The following is a 19,354-nucleotide window of genomic DNA, read 5'->3' as shown; positions in this document are numbered from 1 at the left end:
TTAAGACGGATTAACTAAGCACAGTGTCTCCCGCATAACTCAGCAACTGGCCTGTTTTGCCAAGGATAGGGTCTATTAGGATGATTCTTGTTAGGACAGTGCTCTGTTCAATGTATTGTGAAATAAAGTCCACACAATGTACTGCATGTAAGCAGTAAAAGTCATAAAATGGTGCCAAGCAGCACCAAATCCAAGAAAAAGTTTGTGTATCCTGGGAGATGCAAGGTCAATGCCTTGAGAGAACAAAGACAGCGGGAGGTGGGCAGTAGCACTTTCCTTCCAACAGTGACCGTGTTGGAAGCTATGATCCATGAGACACTATGGATCCTGTGGGACAGGAACTATCAGATGTGAACACATTATCATCATCAGTCTTGTGAGGAGAGCATTGAGTAGTTCAACAGGTTTTGACAAATGTGCCCACCAAGGTACCCAACCTAGCTCTAGATCATTTCCATCACCCCGAAAGGTCGTTCTGTGCTCATTTGCAATACCCATTGCTTGCAACCTGTACACCTCCCACCCCAGCCCTAGCAACCACTGATCAATTTTGTTTTGAATCTCCAATGGCTTTGTCTGTCTTTGATTGGTTCTAACATTCAGCTGAGAATGGCAGCTCTTTGTGTACAAGAGCTCCAGTGATGGAGGTGGTTGGCCTTGATCTGCCTGGATCTGCTATAGCTGAGAATGAGAATAGTCTACTTGATAGGGCTCTCAGGAAGTCCTGGAAGGACAGGGAGAAGCGACACCAAGGAGGAAGCCAACACAGAGTGAGTTCATAAGAAAGTTACCACTGTGGGCACCCCAAGCTCAGTTCTGATGGGGAAGCCTGGGAAGCAGTGTAGAACGTGGCCGGGAATTGTCTCGGACAGTCGAATATTTCATTTAATTCTCTGTGGACAGAAATAGCTCCCCTATTTTATAGTTGAGCAAAATGAGGCTCAGAAAGGTGATGCCATCTGCTCAAAGTCAAAGCCTTGGGCACTTAGCTACTTCCGCTGCTTCCCGGAAACATGTTGACAGGCCCCGCCCCAGGCCTTCTTCCCCTGTGCCCTTAAGCTCAGCTGTCCTGCGTGTGTGTCTCCCCTGCAGGAGGGCCGCTGCCTGTATGTCATCCTGCTCATGGCGGTGTACTGGTGCACGGAGGCCCTGCCCCTCTCGGTGACAGCCCTGCTGCCCATTGTCCTCTTCCCCTTCATGGGCATCCTGCCCTCCAGCAAGGTCTGCCCCCAGTACTTCCTGGACACCAACTTCCTCTTCCTCAGTGGCCTGATCATGGCCAGCGCCATCGAGGAGTGGAATCTGCACCGCAGAATCGCCCTCAAGGTCCTGATGCTCATTGGGGTGCAGCCGGCCAGGTAAGGCCAGGTACGGCCAGGTGACACCAGGTAATGGGTCCAGCCCTGCAGTGGGGAGGCGGAGAGACCACGCCTTCGGAGCCCAAACCAGCTCTCTTTGGTTAACTTTCCAGGCTAAGAAACTCATCATTTCCTGCCATTCCTGTGCTTAATTATACCTCAAGTATTTAGTGAGCACCCACTATGTGCCAGACGCAGTGCTAGGCGTGTGGGGAGTTATTGTTAAGGGTGTGTAGGAATCACCCGGAGAGAAGGTTGAAGGCTGCTCTGGGAATTGACTGGCCGCTCTCTGCCTGTGAAGTGGTGATGCCGAGGTACCTGCTTCACAGAGTTGCAGCGAGGACTAATTGGGTGAATGCAGAGGACTGGGTGGCCTTTAAAATAGGGGTATTATTTCAGGTTTTTTTTCTTCCATGAACCTTTTTGGCAGTTTGGTAAATCTTCAGATTATCAGTCCAGAATAACGTTTTTAAATGCCTAAAACACAACACATAGGATTTGGAACAATAGCAACTACATAGGATTTGGAACAAAACGCAATTATCCATATAATTTTGGTTGTTTTTTTTTTTTTGAGACTGAGCCTCACTTTGTCACCCTGGGTAGAGTGCCATGGCATCATAGCTCACAGAAACCTCAAACTCCTGGGTTCAAATGATCCTTTTGCTTCAGCCTCCAGAGTAGCTGGGACTGTAGGTGCCACAATGTCCATCTGGTTTTTCTTGCTCAGGCTGGTCTTGAACTCCTAGGTTCAGGAGATCCACCTGCCTTGGCCTCCCAGAGTGCTGGGATTACAGGCATAAATCACTGTGCCCGGATTACCGAAATAATTTTTAAAAATACACATACACACCTTTATGCTCTAGCATGATATCTATTCCTTTACTGACACAGCAAACGACAAGACATTGTGATGAGCCTAATCACAACCATAACTTTGTCGCAATTTTGAGTGTCAATGATATTTCCAGACATCTGCAACTACCGTAATGGGATATGAAAATACCTGTGATCATTCTTGGTGGCTCAGTCTCAGGCTCTGCTCGTATGACTGAACTTTCTTGCCTGTTTATCACCGAAGGTAATGATCAATTTTGATTAGATGTTAGCAAAATGAAGATACAACTCCCCCCTTCAGTCTTGAACTATATCCATAGACCTACTTTTTATAAATCTCTGTTTTAAAAGATTCTAAGCTGGGGGTCGGGCGCTGTGGCTCACACCTGTAATCCCAGCATTCTGGGAGGCCAAGGCAGGGAGATTGCCTGAGTTCACAGGTTGGAGAGCAGCCTGAGCCAGAGGGAAACCTCATCTCTAAAATAATAGCCAGATGGTGTGGGAGACACCTGTAGTCCCAGCTGCTTGGGAGGCTGAGGCAAGAGAATCGCTTAAGCCCAAGAGTTGGAGGTTGCTGTGAGCTATAATGCCACAGCACTCTACTGGGCAACAAAGTGAGACTCTGTCTCCAAAAAGAAAAAAGAGAGAGATTCTAAGCTGGGGAGTGACCCAGTTAGATTTGCATTTTTCACGGGTTCCTCTTAGCTGCCTTATAGAGACCAGGTGGGCAGGACAGGGATGAGAAATGATACAGCCCAGTTAGGGTGCTGTTTGCGTGTTCAAACAAGAGACAATGGTAGTGTGGCCATGGAGGTGAATGAACAGAATGGACAGATTTGAGAGTTATTTGGGTGATAAAGTTGGTGGCAGGGAGAATGTAGCAGAAGATTCGGGACGATTTGTAAATTTCCAGCATCTCCTTTGTGCCGAGCACGCCACTGAGCTCTGCAGATTTGTGTTTCTTTATGGGGTCAAACACCAACAGGAATTTGATCCCCAGGAGGCACATCCCCTGTCCAGGAGCCCATGTGGCAGGCAGAGGAAAGGGGGAAGACTTCCTGGAGGAGGTGACATTTCAACTCCTCTTTCAAGAATGGGTGGGGCTGCTTTCACTGTCAACCATAAAGTTATAATGAAAGCACTAAGATGCTCACAAACAGATTTTAACACACAGCATAAATCATCTAGAAGGAATCCAAATCAGCAAGGAAACGGAGGACTATTCAATAAATGGGGGGAGTTGGGACAATTGGTTCACTCCACGAAAAACGATCTATTTACGTCTCACTTCATTATGACACATCTAAACAAATTTCAGGTGGATTAAGAGTTCAGTACAAAGAAAAAAAATCATGAAACTTGGATTCCGGGAATGGACCAAGCAGAGGCAGGGAGGCAGGAGAGTTCAGGCACGTCGGGCACTGGCAAATTCAGCAGAGTCTAAGCAGAGGGTGACTGGTGGGAGTTAGAGGGGAGATGGGGTGGGGGGAGTCTGGATAGGACATTAAAGCAAGACGGTGGAGTGTCTTGGTGCCCTGGCAACGTTGTTTTGAAATGGATGCCATCAAGGATTTGGGGATACGGGAAAGAAAATGTCGCCCCTAGGATATATTTAGAACTTTGGGTACCTGTGATCAGTTTACCTAAATATATCGAGCCACAGTTTTCCTAGATGTAAAATAAACCTGACAGGTGGGTTTGGTCCCTGCTTTCCCGCTGACTTGCCATCTCTGAGTTTCAATGTTCCGTCTGTGAAATGGATGGGATGGATTTCTCGGGGATGGCAAAGTGGGACCGGTGCCCTCGGTGCTGGGTCTGCCTCTAACTCCCTCTGTTCCCCAGGCTCATCCTGGGGATGATGGTGACCACCTCATTTCTGTCCATGTGGCTGAGCAACACTGCCTCCACCGCCATGATGCTGCCCATAGCCAATGCCATCCTGAAGAGTCTCTTTGGCCAGAAGGAGGTTGGAAAGGACCTCAGCCAGGAGAGAGAAGAGAACACAGGTGAGGCTGTGCAGAGAGGGACTGGGGCTGATGCCACTGGGAGTGGGAGCAGAATGTCAGGAAGGCCAAGAGCATGCAGCACTTATTGAGCACCTACTATGTACCAGATTTATAATAATAATAATAATAAAGATAAGTCAAAAATGGTGCTTTGGTTTTAAAAAATTTGCATTCATTGCAGGACATGGTAGCTCACGCCTGTGATCCCAGCACTTTGGGAGCCTGAGGCAGGAGGATTACTTGAGGCCAGGAGTTTGAGATCAGCCTGGGCAACATAGTAAGATCCCATTTCTACACAATTTTTAAAAATTATCTGGGCTTGGTGGCATGTGCCCGTAGTCCTAGTTTCTTGGAAGACTGAGGCAGGAGGATCATTTAAACTCAGGAGTTAAGGTTACAGTGAGCTATGATCACACCAGGGGATTACAGTCTGGGCAATAGAACCAGACTTTGGTTTATTTTTTTGTTTATTTTTTTTTTTAAAAAAGCATTAATTGAGCGCTGGAGTGCTTACTAAAATACTGAGCAAAGAGTTAAATGCTTTACCTTAACTCTCAAAATGGCCCTATGAAGTGGGTACTGTAATTAAATCTTATTTTAAAGCATTCGAAGAGAGGTTTGGCTTCACTAATGCCCAGAGAAATGCCAGTTGAAAGAATGAGATTTAAATCCATGAGATGTGCAAAAAAAAAAAAAAAGAAAAGAAAACTGGATAATGCCCGTGTTGGGAAAAACAGAGGTCATGGGAACCCTTGTGAACTTCTAGAAAGGGAGTGTACCAGGTCGGCCTTTCTTAAGAGCATTCTGCAGGAATTTAATCAAATTAAATGTGTATATGCTCTGTAACCCAGCAGTTTTGCTCCTGAGTACAAATGCTGCAGGAACTCTCCCGGAGGCCCAGGAGGGGACACACACAGCATTATTCACTGGAGCATTCCCTGTGGTGTGGGGATTGGTGGCCCTGTGGGCTTCCTCACTGGTACAGGCATAGGTCACTGTGCCTGATCACTACGCTGCTTTTACGAGAGAAGGGTTAGTGAGTCATGTAGTTATACAAATGGGTTTCACAAATCAGGTGGAATGGTGGGGGGGGCGGGAACAGAATGGGATATAGAGCACAATCCTGATATGCAAACTGAAAATACATATGAATGGTGAAACATTTTGCAAGAATGTCAACCAAAAAAAGCTACACACTAAACGCATCAGAATAATCGCTATGGGAAGGGTGGGAGTGGGAAATTGGAATGGAAGGGACTAAAAAAAAATTCAATCAAATAGAAAAGGGTATGTATTATGAACTGAGGGGTATGAGTCTCTCGATGCCCTGGAACTGTGTTCTTAACAAAATATAAACAGCTACTGTGTGATTTATTTATTTATTTACTTATTTATTTTGAGATGGAATCTCATTTTGTCACCTTTGGTTGAGTGCTGTGGCATCACAGCTTACAGCAACCTCAAACTCCTGAGCTCAAGCCATCCGCCTACCTTGGCCTCTCAGGGTGCTAAGATTACAGGCATGAACCACTGCACCCAGCCTAGCTACTGTGTTTTTAGATGATTATTGACGGCTCAGAGAGAGAAATGACTTTTCCAAATCACACAGCAAAGTCAGAGAAAGGCAGGTGCAGGGTCAGTTCAGAGGCACAGTGATGTCAGGACTTTTCATTGGCAACTCTGTGATTCCCTGGGTCTTTCTCTCCTGGTTGCAAAGTGGCTGCCACATCCACTTTGAAATACCTTATTTTTAAATTTACTTTAAAAGGAAGCTTTAAATCAATACCTACATGGGCAGAAGTTGCTCCTATAGCTCCAGCATGGAGTCCTCCTTTGTTCTTTTAATTAACAGAAGCCTACACAGGCCGTGCAGAAGAAAGGCTGGATTTCCCAGGTTCCCTTGTGATCAGATCTGGTCAGGTGACTAAGTCTGGCCAATGGGATGTGCATGGAAATGATGGGTGCAACTTCTGGGTTCTTTCCCTCCTTCTCTCTGCTTCCTGCTGGGTGGCATGTGAATATGATGGTGGGAGCAAGAGATCACACCTGAGACTCAAAGATGGAAGCCACATCTTCAGAGATAGATGAGAGATCTGTACTAGTCACTTTGGATCATTTACCCCAACTAACACAGCAAGCATTAGCCATGAAACCATGAGTTTTGGGTGCTAGTCATATTTTTTTCAAATACGCACTAAATGAAAAATGCGTACCTGTTAAATTTAGAGGTTGCTCCATGTCCCATCTAAGTTGGCCTCACTTATTGACACTGGTATATTTCCCCATCATTCACGAAGGGGTCCTGCTCATCTTATTCCCACGACAGCCCTGAAGGCTAGAAATGATTATAAGTACTTCACAGATGAGGTTCAGAGAGGTGAAATCATGTGTCCAGAATCGCACCATTGGTAATAGAGCACAGCCAGATCCATGCATGGGCAAATGTGGAAGGGAAGAAAGGCCGTATAGTAGGGATTGGTAACCTTTTTCTATACATGGCCAGATAGTAAATATTTTAGGCTTTGTGTGCCACTCTGTCACAACTGCTCGACTCCACCCTTGCAGAGAGAAAGCAAAATATAAACGAAGAAGCATGGCCCTGTGACAATACCTTTTCATGCATGTGTGCTAAAATTAAAATTCCACATCATGTTTGCATCATGAAATATCATTCTTCTATTTTTTTTAATCAGTTAAATATATGAAAACCCTTCTTAGTCAGCCGCCATTCAAACACAGGCGGCGGGCTGGTTTCACCCTGCCTAGTGCAAGTTGCTAATCTCTGCTGCACAGTATCAGCTTTATGGGATTCCAAATTGTATCCCCTAAGTCCGGGAGCTCCAAGCAAACTGCCCCCTAGTCACCCTGGGGTGACAGTAAGCAGCTGGGACTCTGCCCATTCCCCTATTTCAACCCCAGCTGCACCTACTTTATATACTGTGCTTCCAGGTAACTCTTTCGTGGGCCTTCTAGCTAAAGGAGATGGAGCAGGGAGTGAGCTCATTTAGAGACATGGAAACTGAGGAACAAATTAAGAAAAAGGATGAAGGGCGGCGCCTGTGGCACAAAGGAGTAGGGCGCCAGCCCCATATGCCGGAGGTGGCGGGTTCAAACCCAGCCCTGGCCAAAAAAAACTGCAAAAAAAAAAAAAAGAGGATGAAGTAGCGCTCCAGATTACCCAGTTTCAAAGCAGTGTCTGTAGCGTTTTAGACCCAGGCTGGCTGACCTCAGAGCCTGCCCTTTTTCTCCTACATGAGATTTTTTTTCCAAAGTGGCCAAGCAAATGTTTGAAAACCAAGTCCCTCCTTGTAAGGATAAAATCTGAGACCCAGGAAGGGGAAGGGCCTTGCCCAAGGTCGCATGCAGTGGTCATGCAGTGAAATCCAGAATCTTTTCCCCTGTGCTGCGAGACATCAGGAGGCCGGGGACCCTGGGGGGCTGGGGCAGACACCTGCTTTCTGAGGCCTGAGATCAGAGAGCAGGAATCGGTTAATAATCAGCCTCTAAGACCTAAAGCAAGGCTAATTCCAGTGCAAAGGGAAATGCACTCTTTTACCCAGTTTCTGTGTTTTGACCAGGGGTTAGGAGGTGAGGACAGGGCTAAAAAGAATGGAGAGGGACACGGAAGCTCCTAGGAGCTTAAGTTCACACAGGTCATCCCTGGCAGTAACCACGATGATAATGTGAGCCCCCATTTCCTGAAGAACCACCCTATGTCAGACACTGTGCTGAATCTTTCATACTCATCAACTCACTTAATCGTTACTACACTAAAAAACAATGACCCCCATTTTATAGATGAGGAGACAGAGGCTCAGGGAGGCAAAATGATTTGCCTGAAGTAATGTGATGAGTTAGTCGCTGAGTTCTGTTTGAATCCAAATCTGTGCCTCTGAGCTCCATGCTGTGTGGCCTGGCACAGAGGGGCCAGACCTGGGTGGGGCTCACAGGACAAGACCTCAGGGGTCCTCGCTGCCTCTCCCTAGTTCTTGTACCCAGTTCTGTGCCCTGCACTGCCTGGGGGACCTGGGACCTTGTGAGTGGTGAGCGTTCTCCTGCGAGCATGCTCTCAGCCCTGCAGGGGAGACAGCACTGGCACCCCCATTTTACAGAGAAGAAAACTGATGCTCGAAGTGGTGCATTACTTGACCAATGTCCCTTGCCCCGGAAGGGGCCCACCTGGCTTTTGAATCTAAACTCCTTCCCTTTCTTTTCTGTGCCCAAAGAAAACTAGCTGGCCACCCACGTCTTTCCTCTAGGAGTGCCCAAGTTCCACCTGTCCTGAAACAGTGGCTTTTCAGGTCACTCTTTATTCACAATGTTGATCCACCTCCTGAGAATTTTCTCATCTATAAAACAAGGGCAAGAGCCAGGTCCATAGGAAGCAGGGCACGTGTGGTGGTTATACACAAACCACACTGGAGGACCAGGAATAAGAACCCCCACCCTGATGCCCACGGATGCTTCCTGCCCCTCCCTGGGAGGGATTTCACTGTTTGCTCATGATCTGTCTCCTCCAAAGACTCCGAGCTGCTCTTTCTCATTGCAGTGAACAATCTTCACCGCTACAATTTTGTTCCCCTAAAGCACTGCTGACACATAAACACATCGTAGGTGTTTAATAAAGGTGTAAAATGATGAATAAATGAATGGATGATCCATCCAATTAACTGTTCAAAGCCTCAGTTTCCTTTCACCTAAAAAGGAAATAATAATGATTACTGCCCAGACTGTTGTGAATGCTAAATGAATTAATGGACAGAAACCTGCCTAACTTTGGGGCATTTGACCTTCCCTGGGGTGCTCTTTAATTTGACCGAAGAACTCTTTCTCAGCCTTCTACACACCAAACTTCAAGAACATTTCAGTCATGTTAGAGAGGCAAGATGAGCGTTATCAGTCCGCATCAGACTTGCTAAGTGACAGGTCTTGGACGTGAAGTGAGAACCAAGGGGTTAACAGTCCTGGGTACAAGCCTGCCTCTGCCACTGACACACTGGATCTGAACCAGCCTCTCAGGCCTCAGTTTCCCCAGATGTAAAAAAGGTGAAAAACCTTGCTTTGCTTTGTAAGGCTGCTGTATGATTTCAAATGTGAAAGTTCCCAGTTCCCAGCCCTGACACAAACTCCAGCATGGGCGCAAATTGAGTAAGATCTTACATAAGCACAAAGCTCCTAAGTGGTGATTTCTGGACCTAGAGAAGTCTCTTTGGAGACTTTGCCCCACTGGCCTTTTCCACGTGGTCTCTTGGGCCATTGTGGTCATGGGAAGCCCAGGGTTGGACCCTGGGTAAATGGTTAAGAGTGCTTAACACTCTGGTTTTCCTATTTTTAAACATTTCATCTTCATTGACCCAATTGCTATCATCATTATTAGAAAAATAATAGCTGGTATAAAATGTTTTGACATTACAAATCTTCATTAAGATTAGCTGCCCCCTTTCTGATTGTATGTGCTAAAGCTAATTACTGTTCGCAGCTCTGTGTGTAAGGACATCTTCCACTGGTATTTATAGCATGGACAGTCTTACAACAGGCTCTCCCACTCAAGTGCTGACAGTGAGTACCCAGATTCCTTGGATGAGTGAAGGGGCTCCTATGAGGACTGTAGCAGACTGGTGAGCACGCACCAGCCCCACCGCCAAGGGCGTGCGTGGGCAGCCACTAGCGTCTTCAGTTTCCCTATCTGCCACTTCAGATGAATTGCCCTCAACCCTGTCTGCATAAAAGAATCACCTGCACCACTTTCAAAACTACTGAGACCCAAGCCCCACTCCAGAACTGTTAAACCAGACCCTGTGGGCTGGGACCCTCAGGGAATTCTAATGTCCAGCCAGGGCTAAGGAGGACGGAGGTGGATCATGCCTGAGAAGCTGGCAAGCTCTGTGGATGTGGGATGCTGCGTGACAGCCATGGTCTCAGCCCTGGTGGGAAGAATGCAGAATGAGCTAAAGATAGCGGGCTGGGTGTCACGGGGTCAGAGTTCTTTCTGTCTGGCCATCCCCTGCAGAGTAGAAACCTCGCCCCCCATCCTGGTCTGCTATTAACAGCCCTTCCCTCCCTGCTTCAGGGAACTGGGCCCCTGGCCTCGTGCATCGCTATGGACTTGTGTTCTAGCATGAAAGCCCCGAGACCCTTGTCCTCGCTGGCCAGGGTGAGCTGGCCTGACTTTCAGCCTTAGATCCTCGCAGCAGTGAGGGGCACGTGCACCGTGACTATCTCAGTAGGAGGGGGCTAAAAAGAACCCCTGAAAGGATTGGGCTTTAGGGTGGGCACTGTCAGAAACCACAGGCAATTCTGTGACTGGGAGCAGTGGCTCACACCTGTAATCCTAGCACTCTGGAAGGCTTCGGCATTCTACCCAGGGTGACAGAGTCAGACTCTGTCTCAAAACAAACAAACAAACAAAAAAAAACAAAAATGGAGTAGCAGCCGCTCAATGAGCAAGAGAGGGAGATGCTTAATATCTTATAGAAAACATGGTGGCCTTGACCTTAGACAAGATTATGAAATGGACTGGCTTTGTCTTGTTTTGTCATAGTCTCAGAGGGACTTTGTCTGAGGTCCCTGTTCTGTTAGATTGTTGAAGTCCGCCAGGAGAACACCATGGCCTGATTCTGGGTGTCAGACCAGTTCCTGACGTCAGGGGCCGCTTTCTTATCCTTTTTCAATAGTAACCTGCATTTATTGAATCCTTGCTCGTACTTGGCTTTCTTATAAATTCTTTATGTCAGGGTTTGGAAACCATGCCTACCAAATCTAGTCTGCTGCTTGTTTGTTTGTTTGTTTGTTTGGTGGGGTTTAGAGACAGGGTCTCACTCTATTGCCCACGCTAGAGTACAATGCTGTCCTCAGAGCTCACAGCAACCTCAAACTCCTGGTCTCAAGCAATCTGCCTGACTCACCCTCCCTAGAGATGAATGCCACCACACCCAGCTAATTTTTCCATTTTTTTTTTTATAGAGACAGGGTCTTGCCATGTTGTTCAGGCTTGTTTTGAACTCCTGGCTTCAAATGATCCTCCCACGTTGGCCTCCCAAAGTGCTGAAATTACAGGCGTGAGCCACCACATCTGGCCTGCTTCTGTGCTCCCTATAGCTAAGAATGGTTTTTGTATTTTTACATGGTTGAAATAAACCCAAACAAGAAGAATATTTTGTTATGTGAAAATTATATGAAATTCAAATTTCAGTATCCCAGTGGGAAGGTTGGCGCCCACTCAGTCATGTATGTGTGATCAGTGGCTGCTCTCCTGCCATTACAGCAGAGATGAGTCATTACTAAGAGACCATTCAGCCCCCCAAACCTAAAATATTTAGCTTTTTATAGGACAAGTTTGCTGGTCCCTGCTTTAATCTTCTTGACAACCCTAAGAGAATTATGATCTCTAAATCATTTTGTGATTTAAAGAAGTGAGGGCAACATAGTGAGACTCTGTCTCAAAACAACAACAACAACAAAAAAAAGTTCCTGTGGCTGAAACCACCACCACAAAGTAAAAAGTAACCCTCCCCTGGGGCTTGGGTCTGTAACTGGTAGCTAACCATGGGAGCCCTGGGTTCAGATCATAGCTCCATCCCTTGCTATGTGACCTTAGATCAGTGGTTCCCAACTGGGGTCAATTCTGCCTCCAGGGAATGTTGGAAGGCAGAATTGTGTTATCCCAGCTTCCTCTGGGAAGCTGAGGTGGGCAGATTGCATGAGCTCCCTAAGTTCGAGACTACCCTAAGCAAGAGCAAGACCTTGGTTTCTATTAAAAATAGAAAAACTAGCTGGGTGTTGTGGTGGGCACCTGTAGTCCCAGCTACTTGGGAGGGTGAGGCAAGAGGATTGCTTGAACCCAAGAGTATGAGGTTGCTGTGAGCTATGACACTATAGCACTCAACTCCAGGGTGATAGAGAGAGAGTCTGCCTTAAAAAAAAAAAAGAGAACTGAGATTCAGGGACATTATGGTGAGATGTGTGTCAACCAGGGTTTCTCAACTTCAATGCTATTGCCATTTGGGTGGGATAATGGCACCTTTGTTAGGGCGGAGTGGCCTGTGTTGAAGGATATTTAGCCACAATTCAGAGGCCAGTAGCAGTGCCACCCTCACCTCCAGTTATGACAACCCAAATTGCCCCCAGACGTTGTCCAACATCCCTTGGAGGCAGAATTGACCCCAGTTGGGAACCACTGATCTAAGGTCACATAGCAAGGGATGGAGCTATGATCTGAACCCAGGGCTCCCATGGTTAGCCACTAGTTACAGACCCAAGCCCCAGGAGAGGGTTACTTTTTCCTTTGTGGTGGTGGTTCTAGCTATAGGACCTTTTTTTTTTTTTGAGACAGAGTCTCACTACATTGCCCTCATGGCATCACAGCTCACAGCTCAAACTCTTGGGCTTAAGCAATTCTCTTGCCTCAGCCTCCCAAGTAGCTGGGACTACAGGCACCTACCATAACACTCAGCTATTTTTGGTTGCAGTTGTCATTGTCTTTAGCAAGCCCAGGCCAGGCTTAAGCCCACCAGCCCTAGTGTATGTGGCTGGTGGCTTACTCACTAAACTATGGGCGCCAGGCCTTGTAGGAACTTTTAATTCATTTTTTCTTTTTGTCTCCAAAACACTGTCAACATTCCTAGGCTGTCTGATCTGTCAAGCAGGATACTTTAAAAATAAAGTAAGATCCTGACCCGACTTTCTTCTGCTCAAAAACTACCCTGGCTCCTGTCTGATCAGAGAAGAAATCAAAGTCTCTACTGTGAGCCCCAAGACCCCTGGGTGGCCAGCCCTTTTCCTGCCACCCCCAACCCTGTGCTCCTGTCACCTCCCCTCCTCTCTCTCCTTCTCCCTCAGGCTCCTCCAGCCCCACTGGTCTCCCTTTCCTCTCCAACATACTATGTGCACTCCCACCACAGGGCCTTTGTATATGCTGTTCCTTACCCCAGGCATTTGCATGGCTCAACCCCAAACACCTGTTTTTATTTTCCTCCATGATGCTCATTTTCATATTTTCCTTAATCACCTATGATGTATTTCCCCTATTGGAAGATCAACCATGAGGACCTTTATCTCTTGTCACTTAGCGCCAAGCACACAGACACTCCATAGGAATCGATTGATGGATTGGCTGGGGTTCATGGGCCTGAGTTCCTGCCCTGGGTTCCAAGCTACAACCAGCTCTTATCTCAAAAAAAGAACTGAAACACTTCTACAACTTAGTCACTCTCGGTATCTCTGTGGTCACCAGCCTGGGCCAGCTGCCATCATCTTTCCTGGAAAATGCAATAAATCCTGACCTGGGCTCCCAGTTTCCATTTTGCCATCCCACCATCCACAGTCCATGCTCTCCAACCAGATCCCAGGGTGTTTGCAATATGTAAGTCATGTCATCCCTCTTAGACACTAGATTCTGCATGGACCCACATTCCTGCTGTGGCTCCTGTTGATCTTTGCCCAGCCCAGCCCACTCCCCCATCTACCCCTGGCCTTTCCCAGCACACTGACTTCTGTGGCTTCTCAACTCTGCCAAGCTTTCCCCTACCACGGGGCCTTTGGCCTTGCTGTTCCCATTTCCTGGAACACTCTTTTCCAAGGCTCTTCTCTTCTCTTTGAGATCTCAGATCAAATGACATCAGCATACAGTGATTTCTTTGTTGACCCAATGCATTGCCCCGTTTATTTTCCTCCATACCATGCATTCATCACTATCTGAAATTGTCTTCCTGAAATTGTCTTTATTCATGTATTGCTTTTCTCTCTTTCTAGAATATATGATCTTCACAGGAGCCAGGGACCTTTTTCTGTATTGTTCATTGAGCACTCTGAGCTCATAGTCATAGTAGGAGCTCAATAAATATCTTTTGGATGAATGGACAGTGGGATCACCTGACCCATTGCTGACCCATTGCCACTGATAGCTGGACTTTCCCAAATGTCCCTTTGGCAATGGCTACTCAGGTAAGCCTAGGCTTGAGCTGTGGGCTGTCAAGCAGGCTTGCAGCTAATCCTCTGTCCGCTGACCTGGGGCTATCTCCAAATATGAATGGTGAGGCAGGAGGATGGAATGCGGTGAGCCTTGTCTCTGTCTGTCTCTTTCTGTCTCTCTTTTTTGTACACACTTATGATTTAATAAAACAAAAAAGAAAAACAAACCAAAAAATAAATGTTATATAGGCAAAAAAGAAAATGATTCAATGAATAGTGCAGGATCCTGGTAATGAAGAAGCAGCCTCGACTTAGTACACAGAAATTGGAACAATTCTGCCCCCACTTACTGCGTTGCCCTAAAGACCTCCTGCTCTTTCTTCCTAGCTGCGGTGCGGAGAAATGGCCTACCAGCTGTGCCCATGGAGATGCAATTTCTTGCCAGCACAGAAGAGTAAGTCCCTGGTGAAATTATGGAAGGGCCAGTGCTTGATTCAAGGGTACAATGAACAAGAATTCAATGCTGCAAACCATTCCCCTCCCATGGAGGTCATTGTCACCAAACGATCTAATGCCCAGGTTTTCACTCCCATGGCTTAAACATGGACCTCAAGAGTCTCCTTTTAAAAAGTCCTGATGTGAAAAACATAGGGAAGCACATTGAATCCTAAAAAATCTAGGGAGGATGAGGGTCTTTGGAGCTTTCCTCTTGAAAGGAGGGACCCAGAAGAGTGGCAGGGCACAAACTATACATGTTGGTCAAGGAGGAGAGGGAAGAGGCAGGACCCAGAAGCTCTAAGAACCAAAAATAGTAGCAATCCTCACACTAAGGTGATTTAGAAAGCACCTTCACGTTACTGTCACATGTAGCTTTCAGTATCTTTTGCATGTGTGGTCAAGATTGTAGGGTTTGGAGTCACGCAGACGTGACTTGGAACTCTGGCTCTGCCTCTTACTGGCTGCGTGACTTGGACAGGTCACTTAACCTCCTTGAGCCTCAGTTAGTCTTTGTCTACCAACTAGACATGATAATCAGAAGCCATCATGTGGGTCATCTTGAGATCAGCTCTGTTGATAGAGCAGGTTGACTGTGCTTTACATGTAAGTTGACAACACTTGGTATTAGGACACCACTGTCATCTTGATTTAATGGTGATGAAATAGCAGGGACTGAAGTGATTACTCAAGGCAGTGCTGGGCATTGATCAAGTCTATTTCACTCATTGGACAAATATTTATTGACAACTTATGATGAGCCAGACACTGGTCTAGGGACAGGGATGCAGCAAGGAAAAGACAAAAATACCAGTTGTTAGAGAACTCACATTCTAATGGCAAGAAGTAGATAAATGAGTAAAATTCATAGCACATCAGCTGGTAAGTCCATGAGGGAGAATATTCAGGAAAGAGGGTGAGGGAGGGAGGCAGGCTGGGGGGTAGTTAGGGAAGGCCTTACCCAGAAGGCTGTGTTTGAACAAATCCCTGCAGGACCTGGGGGTGGGTCACAGGTGACTCTGTGGGAAGAGTGCTTTCAGCAGAAGGATCAGCATGTGCCAAGCTCCTGAGAATTCACAGAGCAGCCAGGAAGCTGGTGAGGCTGGAGCTGAGGGATTGAGTGAGCAGATGATAGGAGGTGGGCCTGAGAAACTGCTTGGTGCTTGGTTGGTGATAGCTTAAGGGTGGAGGTATGTGTGGGCCTTTGTAGGCCATCATGTAGCCTGGACTCTGAATGAGATGGGAGCCAATGGAGAGTTTCAGCAGAAGAGAGACATGATCTTACACCTGTTTTATCCCCCAGCTTATGCCCCTTCCTGGCACCCTGTTTTGGGGCTTTGAGTTCAACTTTGAGATTTGGGTTCTGTGATTGGACCAGCCCCTCATAACTATGAGCCCTGGGAGTATGTTCTAAGCATCAGCCCAGGCAGAGCTTGTACTGGGTCTACTGGAAAAGACCCAGTCCCTCCCCTCTGGAAGTCCACGTCCATTGCATGCAAACCCCTTCCCCTCTCTGGGCCTCAGTTTCCCCATCTGAACAAAGAAGGTGTTGTGCTAGATAAAACAGAGGGTCCTTTCTTTTTTCTTATTCTTCTACTGATACTCATTATATTTGGGGTCCCAGGACTGTCACCCCTAAGAAATCAGACCATGACACTGGTTTTTGCTTTCTGGTCACAGTGGAAACCAGCTACACAGACACCAGGTCATGTCCCTCTTATTTCTGGGGAGGAAGTTTCTATGTAGTAATTAAGGCCAGAATATATTTGAATCCTATTTCCTTCTTTTAAAGAGACATTTAAAATTTTAATTTAAAAAATAAAGTTAAAAAAATTTAAATGTTGATTTGTGACACTGGAGCAGTTCTTTGTTTAAATCTTAATTTCCTTTTTCCTGGCTTTATTGAGGTATAATTGAAAAATAAACATTGTATGCATTTGAGGTATACAAGGAGATTTTTAAAATATATGTATACAAAATGAATGTATTTGCTACAATCAAGCTAATTAATATATCTATTACTTCACATAGTTACAGCATTATAGCAATTCTTAATTTCATTCACTTATAAACATTTTATATTAACACATGTACAGAAAAATACTCAAACAAAAAGAAAAAGCTAATCAGCATCTCACCCCCAGACGTAGATTATAACAGTTAAGTGACTATCACTCTGGACTATTTCTTGATATCTCTGTGTCTACATAAATTCATTTTTAAATTAAAAACTGAAAATTCTACACATGCTGTTATATCACCTGCTATTTCACTTAATGGCGTCTAATCCTCCACTTCACCGAACCATCCTCAATACATTTATGCCAACATCATGAGCTTTTAATTATATAATTAATAATTCTCCATTTCATACTTTCCCCAAACTCTTTAATGGTGCCAGGAAAATAACTCAGAAAATACCAAAAAGGAATAAAAAAAATCCATAATTCCACTTCCCCAAAAGGCACCCAAATCACTTTGTAGATACCGTTCTAGACTTTTAAAATACCTCCATATTGATGAATATTTCTAAAATAGAAAACTAAATTATACTGTGACCTGCCTTTTCATTTTAGTTTGTATAATGAGTAGTTTTTATTGTAATAAACACTGGTCTAATCATCACAGCTGCATTAGTGTTCCCTGCAGGATAAAGAATCACCTTTAACCTCAGGCCCCTTTTAATGAAGGGTCGTCTCTAATTTAATGCAAACTGCCTTGTTCCTCTGCTTGAGGCATGGATCTATTTCTTGAGGGCAAATTCTTAGAGGAGACTGTCTGAGCTGAAGGGATATACCTTTTTGAAGGTTTTTGATAGCTATGCCAAATTGCCTTCCAGAAAAACCACTTAGCTCTCCCAAGCCCCAAGCAGCGTGCAGCCCGGTTCTCCGCGTGTTCTGAGTGGCTTCTCTTCTGGTTTGTTTGAAGCAAAGGCCACGCGGAGGAGGTGGAGGCTCCCCTGGACCTGCTGGCAGACTCCAAGGAGGAGGAATACCGCAGGAACATCTGGAAGGGCTTCCTCATCTCCATCCCCTACTCAGCCAGCATCGGGGGCACGGCCACCCTCACGGGCACGGCCCCCAACCTCATCCTACTTGGCCAGCTCAAGAGGTAAAAGCAAGTGTCCCTGCCAGGTGCCAGGCTTCTGTTCCTCCCCACCCTCCAGCTCATTCATTCAGCCTTCAGGGGATGCGTCCTGAGGGCCTTCTATTAACCAGGTTGTGGGGACACAGAGATGTGCAAAATTCAGCTAAATGCCTGCCCTTGGGGAGCTCCCATTCTGTTGGGAGGGGAACAATAAGTGAACAGCAAATGCACAGATAACATGGGCAGTAGAGTGCTGGGAGTAGGGTGCTATTTTACATGTGTTGTGCGCATACTTCTGTCCTCTCTAATAAGGGATCATCTGTAGACCTAGAAGGGAGAGAGGGAACTACAGGGACATGGGAGAGAAGAGCAATCCAGCAGAGGCCATGGCTTCTCAAAGGCTTTCTGAGGTGGGACTGTTCCCGGGGAGGTTAAGGGAACAGCGAGAAGACCAGAGAGGCTGGGCAGACCAGGCAAAGGGCAGGTGAGGGGAGGTCAGGTTACAGGGCAGGCAGGTGGCTCCTCCTCAGGAGGTGAGTGCAGAGAAGCAGCCGGCTGGAGGCTTTGGACTGTGGCTGTCCTGTCCACAGACAGGGACCAGCAGTGACTGGTGGCCGGCCGCCAGGGCGTAAGAGTGAAAGAGAAGGATTCTGTGACTACACCACTTGTCAATTCCCTTATTTGAAGCCTTTGGCTTCCAAGATTTTAAACATCTATTTTGAAATTCTGTCTCTTAAGATTTTTCAGATGCCGGGATCAAAGAGGCTAGATTTCTAAGATCTCTCTGCCGTGGAGAAGGCATCATCACACGTTCATTCAATGTACCTAAATGCAAATGTAGGCCCCCTGGAGTGGCTCAGGTCTGCACCTTGGGAGGCCAGGGCAGGAGGATCGCTTGAGCTTAAGACCAGGCTGGGCAAAATAGCAACACCTCATCTCTACAAAAAATAAATAATAATAATAAAATAGATAAATAAATCCAAATGTAAGCATTTGGCAAACAAGCAATGGGCAACAAAAATGATCATGGCTCCAAATCTGGCCAACTTCTTTCCCTCCTGCACATCCAAAGAATCAAAACCTGTGAGGATGAAGAGGGACGGCCAGCTGGGTTGATCTTCCTGGGAGAGGTTGGGTATATACACAGTCATCAGTCCTTAAGCGTCTGAGTTACTTTCATGAGAAACTTTTCAGTATGCCACTCTTCGGCCCCACGTGCTCATTTTAAAACCTTAAGCTCTGGTGAGATAAACTGCCACTACATTCCTCAATCCTAAAATTCTTTGATTTGATGATAGAAACCAGGGATTTCCAGCTGACAGTATGTATTAGAATCACGGGGCCAGTCTGACCCTCACTTACGGAGATCCAGTTTAAGTCCACTGAGTTTTACTGTCTTATATGTCTTTTTATCTCTACTCTTTGAACAAGGGCTGGCTGTGCCCTGTGGGTTTTGGTCACTGGCAGAAAATCCAGAAACCAAGATGATCCTGCTTCAGGTGTGGGGAGAATGAGGCTTGGCCTTTGATTAGATTTCTTAGCTTATGGCTCAAGTGGCTAAGGCGCCAGCCACATATACTTGAGCTGGCAGGTTCGAATCCAGCCTGGGCCTGCCAAACAACAATGACGGCTGCAACCAAAAAATAGCCAGGCGTTGTGGCA

The 19,354-nt window shown here is 46.3% G+C and overlaps 1 protein-coding gene across 1 annotated transcript in view; it reads left to right on the top strand.

Moving 5' to 3' along the window:
* SLC13A3 (solute carrier family 13 member 3) overlaps positions 1–19,354 on the top strand; it is a 78,940-nt gene that overhangs the window by 30,153 nt on the left and 29,433 nt on the right. Inside the window, exons 2-5 of the mRNA XM_003787673.3 lie at positions 1,093–1,358; positions 4,038–4,201; positions 14,498–14,564; positions 17,534–17,716. Coding sequence (XP_003787721.2) covers positions 1,123–1,358; positions 4,038–4,201; positions 14,498–14,564; positions 17,534–17,716 — 650 coding nt within the window. The 5' untranslated portion in view covers positions 1,093–1,122. The remainder of the gene's footprint in view (positions 1–1,092; positions 1,359–4,037; positions 4,202–14,497; positions 14,565–17,533; positions 17,717–19,354) is intronic.

The sequence above is a fragment of the Otolemur garnettii genome, unplaced genomic scaffold, assembly GCF_000181295.1.
Source record: "Otolemur garnettii isolate 467f Iridium unplaced genomic scaffold, OtoGar3 scaffold00023, whole genome shotgun sequence".
Classification (NCBI taxonomy): domain Eukaryota; kingdom Metazoa; phylum Chordata; class Mammalia; order Primates; family Galagidae; genus Otolemur; species Otolemur garnettii.
This window is presented reverse-complemented; position numbering and strand designations above follow the sequence as displayed.